The following is a 14,325-nucleotide window of genomic DNA, read 5'->3' on the forward strand; positions in this document are numbered from 1 at the left end:
AGGTCCGATTACCGGCATGAGACGTTTCTTTGTGCGCGAGTCTTTACACCCTTTAAGTAATAGGACTGGTTACCAACTCTATAGTAGCAAGAGTATCCCTAAGTGTCTCTCGCATTTCAAACCAACTGGTATTGACCACACCTTAGTTTGGATTTTTCTGTTGGTTTTATGGATGAAATGCCAAACAAGTTCCTCGCAACTAGTCTTTAAACAGGAAGGTTATAACATCTGCATATATCTGACAATTGAGATGCCTATCACAGACATGTTGTTAAATAATAATAATAATAATATTTGCTTTTTATATAGCGCTTTATACCAGCGATAGGTCTCAAAGCGCTTTACAGATGTTATTACCCCTGGTCAATGATAACCTGTCCCAGAGACAATCCCTCCAGTCGGCAGCAGTTATATACTGCGCCCAATCACAAGTTACCTCACAGGTACCCATTTATCCCCTGGGTGGAGAGAGGCAAGTGAGATAAAGCATCTTGCCCAAAGACACAACGTAATGAACTAGGCAGGAATCGAACCAGCAATCCTTGGATCACGAGTCCGACGCCTTAGGCCGATTGGCCACCACGCTCTTCCATATACAGTGCCTGATGTAACTGGGGTCAAAGGTCATTACTCTTACTTCACAAAGTCTCTCTGCATCCTATCATGCTTCATGAGATCTATAAATAGATCGACCGTATACTGACAGGTCAGGGTGCCCTCCTTGTGTAACAGAAGATACTGGGGTCAAAGGTCATTACTCTTACCTCACAAAGTCTCTCTGTATCCTATCGTGCTTCATGAGATCTATAAATAGATCGACCGTATACTGACAGGTCAGTGTGCCCGCCTTGTGTAACAGAACATACAGGGTTCAAAGGTCATTACTCTTACCTCACAAAGTCTCTCTGTATCCTATCGTGCTTCATGAGATCTATAAATAGATCGACCGTATACTGACAAGTCAGGGTGCCCTCTTTGTGTAACAGAAGATTAAAGATGAGTTGAAATGTCTGTGTGATGTTACGCCCCTGAAACAGCTGTTCAAAAAACAAAAAGAGTTAAGAAGATGTTTTATAAAGAAAATGACTGTAAAAGGTATGGTTTTTAAAATGGAAATAAAACCAGGGGCAGTAAAGAGTTAAATTAGCATATTATAATCACAATAACCAACAACTTCTATCAAAGCAAACTTAAAAGAATCTCTAAAACAGCATAGATCGGACTTGAATAGAAGTTTCACTAGAATGGTTAAATGATGTTTTTTTTCTTTATTTGATATTTCAAAATAAATGAACCTGAATCCTTTTTATCCTTTTAATAGCCTATCATTTGCTCTTCCCCTGCCCCCTCCCCCTAAATGAACCTGTATGCTATCCTTTTAATAGCCTATTATTTGCCCACCCCCCCTAAATGAACCTGTATGCTATTCTTTTAATAGCCTATCATTTGCTCTCCCCCTTCCCCTAAATGAACCTGTATGCTATCCTTTTAATAGCCTATCATTTGCACTCTCCCCCCCCCCAATGGACCTGTATGCTATCCTTTTAATATGCCTATTGTTTGCTCTCTCCCCCTCTCCCCCTAAATGTACCTGTATGCTATCTTTTTAATGGCCTATCATTTGCTCTTCCCCCCTCCCTCTAAATGAACCTGTATGCTATCCTTTTAATGGCCTATCATTTGCTCTTCCCCCCTCTCTCTAAATGAACCTGTATGCTATCCTTTTAATAGCCTATCATTTGCTCTTCCCCCTTCCCTTTAAATGAACCTGTATGCTATCCTTTTAATAGCCTATCATTAGCTTTCCCCCCACCCCTCCCCCACCCCTCCTCCCCCAAACAATATAAAGATATTACCTTTTCACCTAGATCGTCATTGAAACAGAGACTGGTTAGAATGGAGAGAGCGCAGACAATAATCATTAGACTACTGCTGGATAGTAACTTCATCAAAGTCTTGTTGATCGCTCTGACGTTAGGCTACAAAAAAAAAACAAAAAAAATAACGATAAAAATACAAGAATGATAAATAAATCGTGAGACTTTTAGTTTAAACGAATGAAAACATGTAGCAAGCTGAAGGCCATCCCTCATGACTTGACAACATGTAGTTAATAACCTTGGCCACTGGTAACTTGTCACACCAACCCACACACACCCAAGGGTGTACAGTCCAAACAGTGGCTCCTGGGGCAGTAGGCTCTGTGACACGTCACAAGCACCCGAGGCACACTTAATAGGGTGTGGCCTTACGCATACACTCGCACAAAACTGTATTTTACAAGTAATCTCGCAGATCCCCATTATCATATAAACTTGGGTGAAGAGTTGCAATCGAGGGGAATTGTCTTTACCCAGAGAGCACATAATAACATTATCCTGCTGTGACATCAACCTGCAACCTTTAGACTGGAAATCTATTGTCTTAACCATTTAAACATAATTTAGAGCAACATATTCCAAAGGACAGTAGTATTCTGTTACATTCCTGTATGTAACACACTAACACAAACACTAATATTAAAATGTACCTGACATTAGAAACATGATCAATTATTACTCTGAAAGTTGGACAAGGACTTTCAAACCTCCTTCAGTGTTGACTGGAAGTACTGTTTTAGTAGAGCTGTCTGACCAACCTTGGTCATTTTTACTGAATGATTGGACCAACATTTACAATATTGAAATATTTACTTACATAAGACCTGATCTGTATCTGGACTGCAGTGTTAGCTCGACATAGATTGGCTAGGAGTCCCAGACTAGGCAATGTCAAGTCATTTTCAGGCTGAGACCTGTTTCACATTGATAAGAGAACCGCATAGAACCATCAGTGATCGGTAATTTCACAGTTAAAGCAGCATTTTGCGTCCTTTTCTATGGTTTTTCTCAACCTCAGTGATTCCACGATGCCATAACGACATACATAACTAGCTTATATATACAAATTTTACTTCAAATGGTGGCATAAAAGACTAAAAATTTACAACTTTCAACTTTGTTTTTCTCGAAGATATTTTCTGTTGGGATCCAAATAAACCTCGCCCATAATATGATTATTTAAAAGCTACGAACGTCATTGACCAATACGTAATACAACACCATGCTTGATTTGTGTAGATTGTCTATGGCAGTTGTACCAGGGAGCTGTTAGAGTCCAGCTCACTGGTTGTACCAAGTTACCAACTTGAAATTTTGAATCTATCTTTTGCAACGGCTCATAACTAAACCTGCATCTCTGATTGGTTGAATTCAAACTAGTGGGTTGGGGGAACTGTATGCGACTAATATTAATTGTGTAATTTATCGGTGGACACTTTTCTCATCATCTGCAAATGTCCTGAATTACTCGCCAATTAAAGCTTTTGGCAGGGAAAAAAACTTGGCTAATATCTTAGTTTGCTGTTTTGTGATTGATATATGTTAAAAACTTGATGGACTTGTCAAAAAAGTGTAAAACGGCGACAAAACGCAAAATGCTGCTTTAAGAAAATAACTCAAAAGGGTTTCCACAATGATACTGTAAAACAGTAACAAGTTGCTTGTGACATCACAGACAAACTCTGTCCAGACAGTCCAATTTATTACAGAGACCTGGTTTGCTGGGTAATGTTTCCAAGAAAACTCTGACTTCCTAGTCATTATTGTTATGATATTATTCCAGACAATTCAGTTCACCCACATGGATATTGTACAGTACCAATATAAATATGATCTATATATAACAGAGTATTTCGACTCGGTGTACCAGTCACTGCTTCAAACAAAGCTAGATTCAGTTTGGAATGACTGTTGCCACCCCCTTCACTGTTATCTTAATGACAATGTAATTAACAGAGGCAGTGGCAGACTGAGTCAGCCATACACGAGAACTAATCGCTATCATAACTCGTTCACTCCCCGTGCAATCAAACTTTTCAATGTCAACTTACGTCGCTAGGCTGTTGCAATAATCTTTTATCTTGTCCTTGTCTTACTGTTTATCATTCTCATTCTTTAATCTCCATCTGTATATATATCCTGATTTATTTTCCTTTGCTCATATATTTTTGTACTGTTTTGAACTTTTATGTGCGAGACACTAATTTCCTTATTTGGAGCAATAAAGTTTTACTTACTTACTTACTAAAGTCGGGTGAAATATGATGAACCTAATGAAGGAATATTAAGAGAAGCTACTTTAGTCTGCTCAACTTACACATTGGTGATAAGGAAATGAACCAATTCTTCCATATGAGTGCTTGGGTATGTGACTTGATAGTTGTATGTAACTTCTTGAAGTAAACACAAACACTGTTCAAATGAGAGATAAAAAAGGAAAAGGGTAATCACTTATATTTAACTTGTATCTATGCTAGATACTCTGTAAAGTAATGCAAGTTAAGTAAATACCTAAGGACTGTTGATATAAGGAAAATAGGAAATCACTTATATTTAACTTGTATCTATGCTAGATACTCTATAAAGTAATGCAAGTAATGTTAATAAATATCTAAGGACTGTTGATAAAAGGAAATCACTTATATTTGACATGTATAGACTATGCTGGTTATTCTGTAAAGTAATGTAAGTTATGTAAATCAATATCTTAGGACTGTTGATATAAGGACAATCTCTGATTTAGATCTGTTTACAGTAGATTTATTAACATAGTTACCTTGGAGTGTGAGATATGCATGTACTGTAAATATCTAAGGACTGTTGATAAAAGGAAATCACTTATATTTGACATGTATAGACTATGCTGGTTATTCTGTAAAGTAATGTAAGTTATGTAAATCAATATCTTAGGACTGTTGATATAAGGACAATCTCTGATTTAGATCTGTTTACAGTAGATTTATTAACATAGTTACCTTGGAGTGTGAGATATGCATGTACTGTAAATATCTAAGGACTGTTGATAAAAGGAAATCACTTATATTTGACATGTATAGACTATGCTGGTTATTCTGTAAAGTAATGTAAGTTATGTAAATCAATATCTTAGGACTGTTGATATAAGGAAAATCTCTGAGTTAGATCTGTTTACAGTAGATTTATTAACAAGTTACCTTGGAGTGTGGGATATGCATGTAAATATCTAAGGATTGTTGATAAAAGGAAATCACATATATTTTAATATTTTTCTATGCTGGTTATTATGTAAAGTAATGCAAGTATTGTTAATAAATATCTAAGGCCTGTTGATATAAGGAAAATCTCTGATTTAGATCTGTTTACAGTAGAGTATTAACATACTGTACTGTACTTACCTTGGAGTTTGGGAAATGCACCATGGAATATTATTATATTAATAAAGTTTACAATTACTACTGTTAGCATTTGTATTGTACCAGTGATACTCACACTGGTCAGTCAATGCAAAAATAACACTACTTTATACTGTATGTAAAGTTAACTAATAGAGTGTTAACAACTTAACATTTCAGAAGTCAGTACCAGATCTGCTGTTGTACGACTGTGTACAATATAGTGGGTATGTACAGTAGGATACTTATACCTAGCTATTGTGGAATTTATCAATGTACAATACAGGGTTACAGGCCAGACTGAAGGTCCGCGAGACCGAAACTATTACTAGGCGTGATTTGTGTGTTTTTGCTACAAAATGTACAAATTTTAGGAAGTATATAAATTAGACGTTTGGTTTATTATTAGGAAATTGTGGCAACTGTTACAGGCTAGAGGTTAAAGTCCACCCCTAATTAAGCCTGATTTCATAGTAAAATGGGATAACAAGGGAACATGTTGCGGTTTTCGGTTCTATAAGGAGTCAAAATTCTTTAGGCTGCTCGAATTTCAAATAATATTTTTGTAATGTAATGTGACAATGCTGAAAAAGTGTTCTAAATTGGTTTAATCGCCCCGTTTTTCCTTACTTCTTCAGATTTTAGGGGGGGGGACGCCCCCTCACCCCCTGCTTTTGTCGCCTATGGTTGTTAAGGTTTAGGTCTTTTAATTACCTGCATCTCTTTTATCAAAAAGACAAATTTTGAAACTTTTCATGTTTGTTCAAACAGTTGTTTCTTTCTGTTTTGCTTTCTTGTTGTTGTTCTAGTTTGTGCACGCAATCATTAAATGGTGACATTTCAGGCTCCGGTCACTTGACTTGGACAGGGGGGGGGGGGTTGTGGAAGGGCATGCTTGCCCAGAAGATTTTGTTAAATATCCTCATGTCAATCATCCTAACAATACATTAGATCAAAATGCTTTTTTAAATACACAGAAGAACTTTTATTTGTTGCTACGATTTAGTGTAACTTCACAGCCGATTGTTTCAAGGTCAGATAATGGCATGGGTGCAAACACAATCAAACCAGTGAGGCGGTGTTGTTGGTTATACTGTATTTACAAGGCTACTTCATGATTCTTGATTAATGAACATCCTCATAAGCAAACTTGCTGTCCCGGATGTGTAACTTTAATCCCAGTCATTGGTAACTTGTCACACCTACACACCAAAGTGTGCACAATTCAAACAATCTCTCCTGGGGCACCACAGCCACTTGTCCCCTGGGGGACTTCCCATAGGGTGCAGGCACAAACCGGCACGCAACTATATTTACAAGTCACCTCGAAAGTCCCCATTTATACACCTGGGTGAAGAGAGGCAATGGAGATAAAGTGCCGTTCCCAAGGACACAACGCAGTTGTCTGGCCAGGGCTCGAACCTGTAATCCTTAGATCACAAGTCCACTGCCTTAACCAATTGACCACAACGCCCTCACAAACGATACAAGGGGTCTACCTTGCAATAGAGTGTCCACATACCTGTAGTACTAACACTTGGCTGTTTGGTTTCCCCGCATACATGTGAATCAAGAAGGCCAATGCTGCTGGCAGATTATAGACTTGTTTTAGCATTTCCCTGATGTCGTCTCTGGTCACTGAGTAAAACAACAGACAAACTTGGTGATGAAAGATGAATCCATTACAGTATTAGAAAAAAAATTGCATAAATTAGTGCAGGTGATGTCTGGGACAGTAAAGCACAGTGGGTCTGTTGATACCTAGCCAAGGATATCTGATGTCTGGTAACATACAGTGGGTCTGTTGATAGTCCTAGCCTAAGATATCTGGTGTCTGGTAACATACAGTGGGTCTGTTGATACCTAGCCTATGATATCTGATAGCATTCAGTGGGTTTTTTGATACCTACCCTAAGATATCTGATAACATACAGTGGGTCTGTTGATATCTTGCCTAAGATATCTGATGTCTGGTAACGTATAGTGAGTTTGTTGATACCTAGCCTAAGATATCTGATGTCTGGTAACCTAACGTCTGGAAACATACAGTTGGTCTGTTGATATCTCTAGAGTCTAAGATATCTGATCACATACAGTGAGTCTGTTGATATCAGACTAGGCTAAGATATCTGATGTCTGGTAACATACTGTGGGTTTGCTGATACAGTACCTAGCCAAGGATATCTGATGTCTGGTAACATACAGTGGGTTTGTTGATATCTTGCCTATGATATCTGATGTCTGGTAACCTAACGTCTGGTAACATACAGTGGGTCTGTTGATATCTAGGCTAAGATATCTGATGACTGTTCACATACTGTACAGTGTGTCTGTTGATATCTAGCCTATGACATCCGATGTGTGGTTACCTACAGAACTGTTCATATAATTTAATGTCCCAGCTGACCTGATAATATTCAGGTTTATACTTATTTACTGATATCCCACAACATACATAGTCACCTGCAGTACAAGCACCTGTCTGGTTTATATACTGTATATAACTTACAGGTGTGAACTCTAGTCCACTAAAGTAGATTCAATGTTTAATTAAAGTACCTCCCTGCAAGTAAGATTATGTGTGCATGTATCAGGGGTCAAGTTACGGTACATACTTACACACTACATTTAATGTGCCGTTATTGTCATTGCTTTAGTCGTTGACCAGAAGTGAGAATGCTTTTGCACTGTACAAAAAAGGATCACATTGAATTCTACGGCATAGTAGTTGAAATCACAGAGGAATTTTTTGTGAGTTTTTTTTCTTTTTTTTATTTGCAATTATTCAGCACCATTGCACTTTCCTTTATTAAACAGATTCAATAAATTTCAATAAACAGCAATCTTGACTCACCAAGGTTGGCGAGCAGCTGTAGTGATTTATACGATAGTTCTGGCGGTGTCCTTGGTGAATTGAGAAGTTTCACAATCCCAGAGAGACATTCCGATGTAAGAAAATCGGTTGTTGAGAAAGCTTTTAATTCATCTGACGTTCCATCGATTACAGCCTGTGAGGAAATACAGTAATAAATATTAATTGTTATAAAGTAACTAGTTAGTCTCAACTTGCCCAAAATTGAGACTTTTTAATGTACATACGTAGTATCCCCTCCTGCATATTTTTTTTCCATTTTGAAGAAATTTTTTATAATTGATTTAAAGGTTTGACTTGTGACCTACAGTGATTTGACAAAAAATGATCATAATTTTAACACATCAATTTTACATCATTTTTTAATGTTTACAAGCTTCATTTATGGAGTTTCAACTACGAAGGGTCAAGGAGAAATGAAGTAAGGGCCTTCTGTTCAGCAAGAACAGCAGTATATGGTTGCAATTTGTAGCCTGCCAAACCTTGAGCCATTTTTGATGACCCATTGACCCTGTAAAAAGTGTAAAAAAAGAAAACAAGGAAAGCTTACATCAATCTTAGCGACTACTGTTCTTAATACGTCTGTATCTGCTTGGTTCTTGAGGTGATGGCCAAGAGCCTGAGTCAATTCCTTGATCAGTGGATCCATCTTTCATACATCTGATAAGAAATGATTTAAACAAGTTAAACATAGACTGTTAAAAGGTTAGGACTATATTCACAGCAGTCACAAGCTTCTCTTAAAGTTACTTAGTAACACTGTAACAGTATGTAAAATTAATAGTGTATTACATGTATAACTTACTGATACTTCCACTATCTTGTACAAAACTGCTTACTTAGTGTATTGCACAACAGTACATTCTAGTAAGTAAATTCACCTATAGAGCAGCAAATTTCTGTAGTTATTATTGTTGTTATTTAAAGGGTGTGAAGACTCGTGCAAAAAGAAACGTCTAATGCCGGTAATCTGAACTAGTTTCGAATGAGGTGTAACAGAAGTGTTAGAAACTACCATCGATCCCAGAAAATACACACACACAGCTTGCTACTATCGGTAATTTGACACTAGTGTACAGTCAGTACATACAGCTGCAATCCATACCCACAGCAGTGTACAAACAATACAGCGATGGACATCTCAGGTCCAGCTAAAGATAACAAGGTATCACGTTTCATTACTGTCTGCATTTCGTAGCGACACAAACATATCGTCACTTGCAAGCAACGGAAAGTTAACTTTTTCAGATGGCCGCATGCGGTTTGGGGCGAGTCTTCAATGCCTTTAACAGTAATCAGATAAAAAAAATCAATGTGGATTTTAACATACAACACAAAATTTGTCTGTTATTGTGAGCTTAAATTATAAGGATTGACAGCTACTAATTAGTACTACTAGTACACTGTCATGAAGTGAAATTGTGCCTTTGATTGACAGTTTGATTGAAGGTTGTCTAAATTACCTTTGGGGATATTTTTTTTTTTAGTTTTCCCTGAAGTTGAAGGATAGGCCTAGCTTAGGTCCCACTCCCAGTGCTCTTGTGCCAATATTGAAAGAAGGAAAACTTTAACTTGAAGCACTTGGTAACTTGACACTGACGCAATTTCACTTATGCCTAGCCGAGTAGAAATTCACGGTTTTCAACAATTTAGCCGTAGGTTACTGTATCACTATCAGTGTATACCTCAGATAATACGTAGGCCTAGTCTATTATGTACAGTGAAAGGTACGTAACTCGCGCTAGCCTACACGTTACCATTGTAGTTGATACTCATAAAGGGCACAATTTAAAGTAAACCCCGAAAGGATTCCCTTTCTAGATTTGATGTCACTGTCAAGCTTCATATAATACTAATACCTAAACTTCGTCACTTGGTCATGTACTTGGAAATGCAAGTAGTTTCGTGAAGCATGAACTATGCTTTCGTTGTCTTTGATGTAGGCTATTCAAATTTCCCTCTTCAGTGTAGGTCTATGTATTTTTTAAGTGCATTACGAGCAAAGCTGGTAACTGCCACAGCTACGTCATCATTGAACGCCGAATGAGACATTTAATGTAGATATTACCATCAAACTTGTCAAAGAACTAAAAACATTTCTATGATCATTACGTTGGTAGTGTGTAAGTTTATGGGCTGCCATAACCACAAAAACAAACAGATTTTAGGGTAGATTCAATACGAGAGGGGTAAACTATTTTTGATGAAGAAAATTTATATTTGATGGAGTAAATTCAATTAAATTTTGATGTGATTTAGTAAATTTATTTTTGATGCAGAAACTGTAGTTTTGATTGACTAAATTTATATTTTTGATGGAGTAAATTTATTTTTGATGGAATAAATTTATATTTGAAGGAGTAAATGTATTTTTGATGAATAACATTTTGTGTTTCTCATGTTAAATCTATTTTTGGTGTGATTAAGTGAATTTAGTTTTATATTTCTTTTTTTGCGGTAATGGCCGCCCAGATCATTTGGACGCACGACAACTGGACTACATATAATAATTTTATTATACTCAGCTGCACTTAAGTACCATTTCGCTTGAGTAATTTCAGGTTACAACAAGGACAATAAACCAGGTTTCGCTGAATCACTGTAGCTTCAATTGGAATTATAATAATTATGAGTAGCAGTCACTTTCTTGAAATGATATGTATCACTCAGCGGGGCTTACTATACATATCGAAAGACTAATTGCTGACCATTTACCTCTTTTCACAACAATACTATCAATTGTGCTGCGTAGCTCTTTTGCGTGAAGTGCATATGTGACAGGTATGAATATTGCCCCCTACAAAAAAAACTTGTCATTTTCCAAGTTGCGGTATTATCGCTATTTATACGACTGCGTTCGCATCGATCCAGGATGTCAGAAGTTAGCAGATTCCAATCTGTCAGTTTGGTTACTGCGGGGGCTGGGCACGCTGCTGGTTACCGGTGTGAAGTTAGATACTTATTCCCCGTTCCTCGTTCGACATTCGCGAATGAGTAAATGCTACCTATTCAGTCACGTATTCGACAATGGTATCGACGTAACACCTCTGGCAAGACAAAAGCTTTCTTACAAGATGTTTAACATTTGGTCCTGGAAAGAGGTTATCTATGGGTCATATGAATTCTTAACACATTGTAGAAGGATACCATAATGCGTCTTGCCCGGTCCAAAGAGTGCTTGACCAATTAAAATGACCACTAAATCAACAATTTTTTAAATGAATGTAACGGGACCACGAAAAAGCTTTGGGCCCTAATCCATCCAGCACGCCTTGGATCACCAAACCGATGGGTAACATGTACTCTAAGGACATTGTAGAAGAGTACCATGATGCGTCTTGCCCGGTCCAAAGAGTGCTTGACCAATTTAAATGACCACTAAGTCATTACTTCTTTAATGAGTGTAACGGGACCACGAAAAAGCTTTGGGCCATAATCCATGCAGCACGCCTTGGATCACCAAACCAATGGGTCATAGGAAGTCCAAGGACATCGTAGAAAGGTACCATGATGCGTCTTGCCCGGTCCAAAGAGTGCTTGACCAATTTAAATGACCACTAAATCATTACTTCTTTAATGAGTGTAACGGGACCACGAAAAAGCTTTGGGCCCTAATCCATGCGGCACGCCTTGGATCACCAAACCGATGGTTAACATGAACTCTAAGAACATTGTAGAAGAGTACCATAATGTGTCTTGCCCGGTCCAAAGAGTGCTTGACCAATTAAATTGACCACTAAACCATCACTTCGTAAATGAATGTAACTGGACCTGAAAAAAATCTTTAGCCCCCAGTCAAGACCAGCACGCCTTATACCACCCAACCAAGAATTCATATGACCCATTGGTTAGGTGGTCCAAGGCGTGCTAGTCTTGATTAGGGCCTAAAGTGATTTCTTCAGGTCCCGTTACATTAATTTAAGAACTGATGAAGTAGTGGTCATTTTAGTTGGTCAAGAACTATTTGGACCGGACAAGATGCATTATGGCACCCTTCTACATAGTCATTAGAGTTCATATGACCCATAGATAACCTCTTTCCAGGACCAAATGTTGAACATCTTGTAAGGAAGCTTTTGTCTTGCCAGCGGTGTTACGTCGATACCATTGTCGCATACGTTACTGAATAGGTAGCAGTTACTCATTCGCGAATGTCGAACGAGGAACGGGGAATAAGTATTTAACTTCCCACCGGTCTGCTGGTTGAGAATACACACTGATCTACACTAACTGGATAGGCTGCGCGTACGTTGATTGTATAGCGAGCCGTGAAGTCACCGGAAGTTGTCCAGCGGCCATGTTGGGATATTCAAAACATCACGTCCGCGCATATGACAACGACACGTCCGTACGGATCTGCAAATGGCACTGACACATAACGACTGCAGCAGCTAGCGGTGGTGGGTGAAATTGCTCCAAAACTCCTTAATAAATAAGTACATTATGAAATCCTCCCCTGACTGTCTGATCGTCTGTTCTCATTAATTGTGCACACCATCATCTTTTTTCCTGAGTTACATAATCACCAATTTCATACCACAGTAGATGATAATCAAGTACACTCTCTCGTAAAGCTTGTATCATCATGCTGCTCTAAAATCAAGCTGTTCCATTTAGGAAAGCAGACGACAGCCTCTGTTGCAGGACCCAAAATGCGGAAGCGAATGTCAAACTTATTTTGTTTAACCATCAGTAAACTACAGAAACATAATTGACAGACCACAGTTTCCAAAATCAATATCTCGGTGTTCAACATAAACTGAGATGTGCTGTAAAAATATCTCCGTGTTCTTCATCTTGACATTTCTTGTTTCAACAATATGGTATGATGTAAACTTATCATGGTAACAGTCACAAACCTATCTTCAGGCCTGGAATTTCATCTTTGAGAGGGCATGGCCGTTTTCAATTTGCAAAGGGCACTTCCATAGCAAAATGTTAAAATCAATGGGATTTTTTTTAAGGGGCACCAAGGCCAGGCGCGTAGCCAGGAATTTCCAAAGGAGGGGCGAAACTGTAGATTCGGCATTGCAAACTATCTAAGCGTAGCGCCACCATGATTGGCGCGAAGCGTACAAGAAAATTTTGGCTGAAAATGCCTCCCAGATAGCAGGAAATGGCACTTCCCATGCCTTGTAAGTTGCATCTTAGCATTTTTCTTTTAAAAATACTAGCAATATCATAAAAACATTAAAAAAAATTTTTGTTTAATTTGCTCAAGGGGGGGGCGGCTGCCCCTTCGCCCCCCCCCCTTGGCTACGCGCCTGACCAAGGCCAAGACCAGGGCAACAAAGGCCATGGCCTTCGTGGCCTCAGTGAAATTCCAGGCCTGTATCTTGGTAACATGGAAACATGCAGATTTTATTAAGCTTCCGCAGTGAACTAGTGTTTCATTAGAACTGACAAATGTGCTTTAATTCAATTGTTATTCAAAGCAAATTGTTCAGATGTTGTTAAAATGACATGGATTTATCGTCAGAGTTCTCCGCATGCAGCCACTTTCAGCAGGGTGGCCCTGTTAAATGTTGCTTTTCAATTACGGTTTAACATTGAAAAAAAATAACCCATGCTTTCTTAACAGAATTTGTGGTGTACAAACCTATATCACGTTCATATTGCACAAAACTCCAATAACATTCAAACACAGTACTAAAGCTGTACAGTGTGCCCTGTTAATATTTGGCCCGTGGAGAACACTGTCAATTAAATTTTAAATGTTATAGGGCCATCAAATGTATCTTTGCATATTTATGAAAAATTAGTATTCTAAAAAGACTTCGCAAGTTTTTATTTCATTTTTAAACCAGTAGAAAATGTATTTTTCCTTTGCTGAAATTTCCCTGCTGTATATAACTATATGTATGTACTAGGGCTATTACTTACATGTATGTCACTGTGGGAACCAACCTGTAAAAAGCTGAGGAATATAAAGATTTTAACTGAAATTGTGGAGAACTGCTAAATAAATTGCTGTAGCAGCAAATATATAACTGTGCATATGAACTATAAATAGTTGTCTGTCTGCATTTACTTTAAAAAAAAATACATGTACAAAAATAATGACCTGTAGATGGGTTCTAGGACAAAATCCCCCCCCCCCGAAGAAATCCCTCCGGACAAAATCCCCCAGCCAAAATCCCCCCTGGACAAAATCCCCCAGCCAAAATCCCCCCGCCAAAATCCCCCAAAACAAAAATCCCCC

The 14,325-nt window shown here is 38.1% G+C and overlaps 1 protein-coding gene across 7 annotated transcripts in view; it reads right to left on the reverse strand.

The window, feature by feature from the left end:
- The window catches only part of LOC139971680 (protein CIP2A-like), an 86,087-nt gene extending 75,929 nt beyond the window's left edge, over positions 1-10,158 (reverse strand). The window contains exons 1-9 of one of the 7 annotated variants that reach the window (XR_011794446.1): positions 9,983-10,158; positions 9,333-9,406; positions 8,674-8,786; positions 8,106-8,259; positions 6,774-6,889; positions 4,198-4,292; positions 2,698-2,794; positions 1,857-1,979; positions 892-1,037 (exon numbers count right to left, since the gene is read on the reverse strand). Coding sequence is in view for 5 of the 7 variants with exons in the window: in XM_071978405.1 (XP_071834506.1) it covers positions 892-1,037; positions 1,857-1,979; positions 2,698-2,794; positions 4,198-4,292; positions 6,774-6,889; positions 8,106-8,259; positions 8,674-8,772 (830 nt within the window). In the remaining 2 variants the exon portion in view is untranslated. Of the gene's footprint in view, positions 1-891; positions 1,038-1,856; positions 1,980-2,697; positions 2,795-4,197; positions 4,293-6,773; positions 6,890-8,105; positions 8,260-8,673; positions 8,787-9,305; positions 9,407-9,880 lie in introns of all 7 variants that reach the window. The other 6 variants (XR_011794445.1, XM_071978405.1, XM_071978386.1 and 3 more) reach the window with 6 other exon arrangements.
- Positions 10,159-14,325: the final 4,167 nt, after the last annotated feature.

Source organism: Apostichopus japonicus, chromosome 1, assembly GCF_037975245.1.
Source record: "Apostichopus japonicus isolate 1M-3 chromosome 1, ASM3797524v1, whole genome shotgun sequence".
NCBI lineage: Eukaryota > Metazoa > Echinodermata > Holothuroidea > Aspidochirotida > Stichopodidae > Apostichopus > Apostichopus japonicus.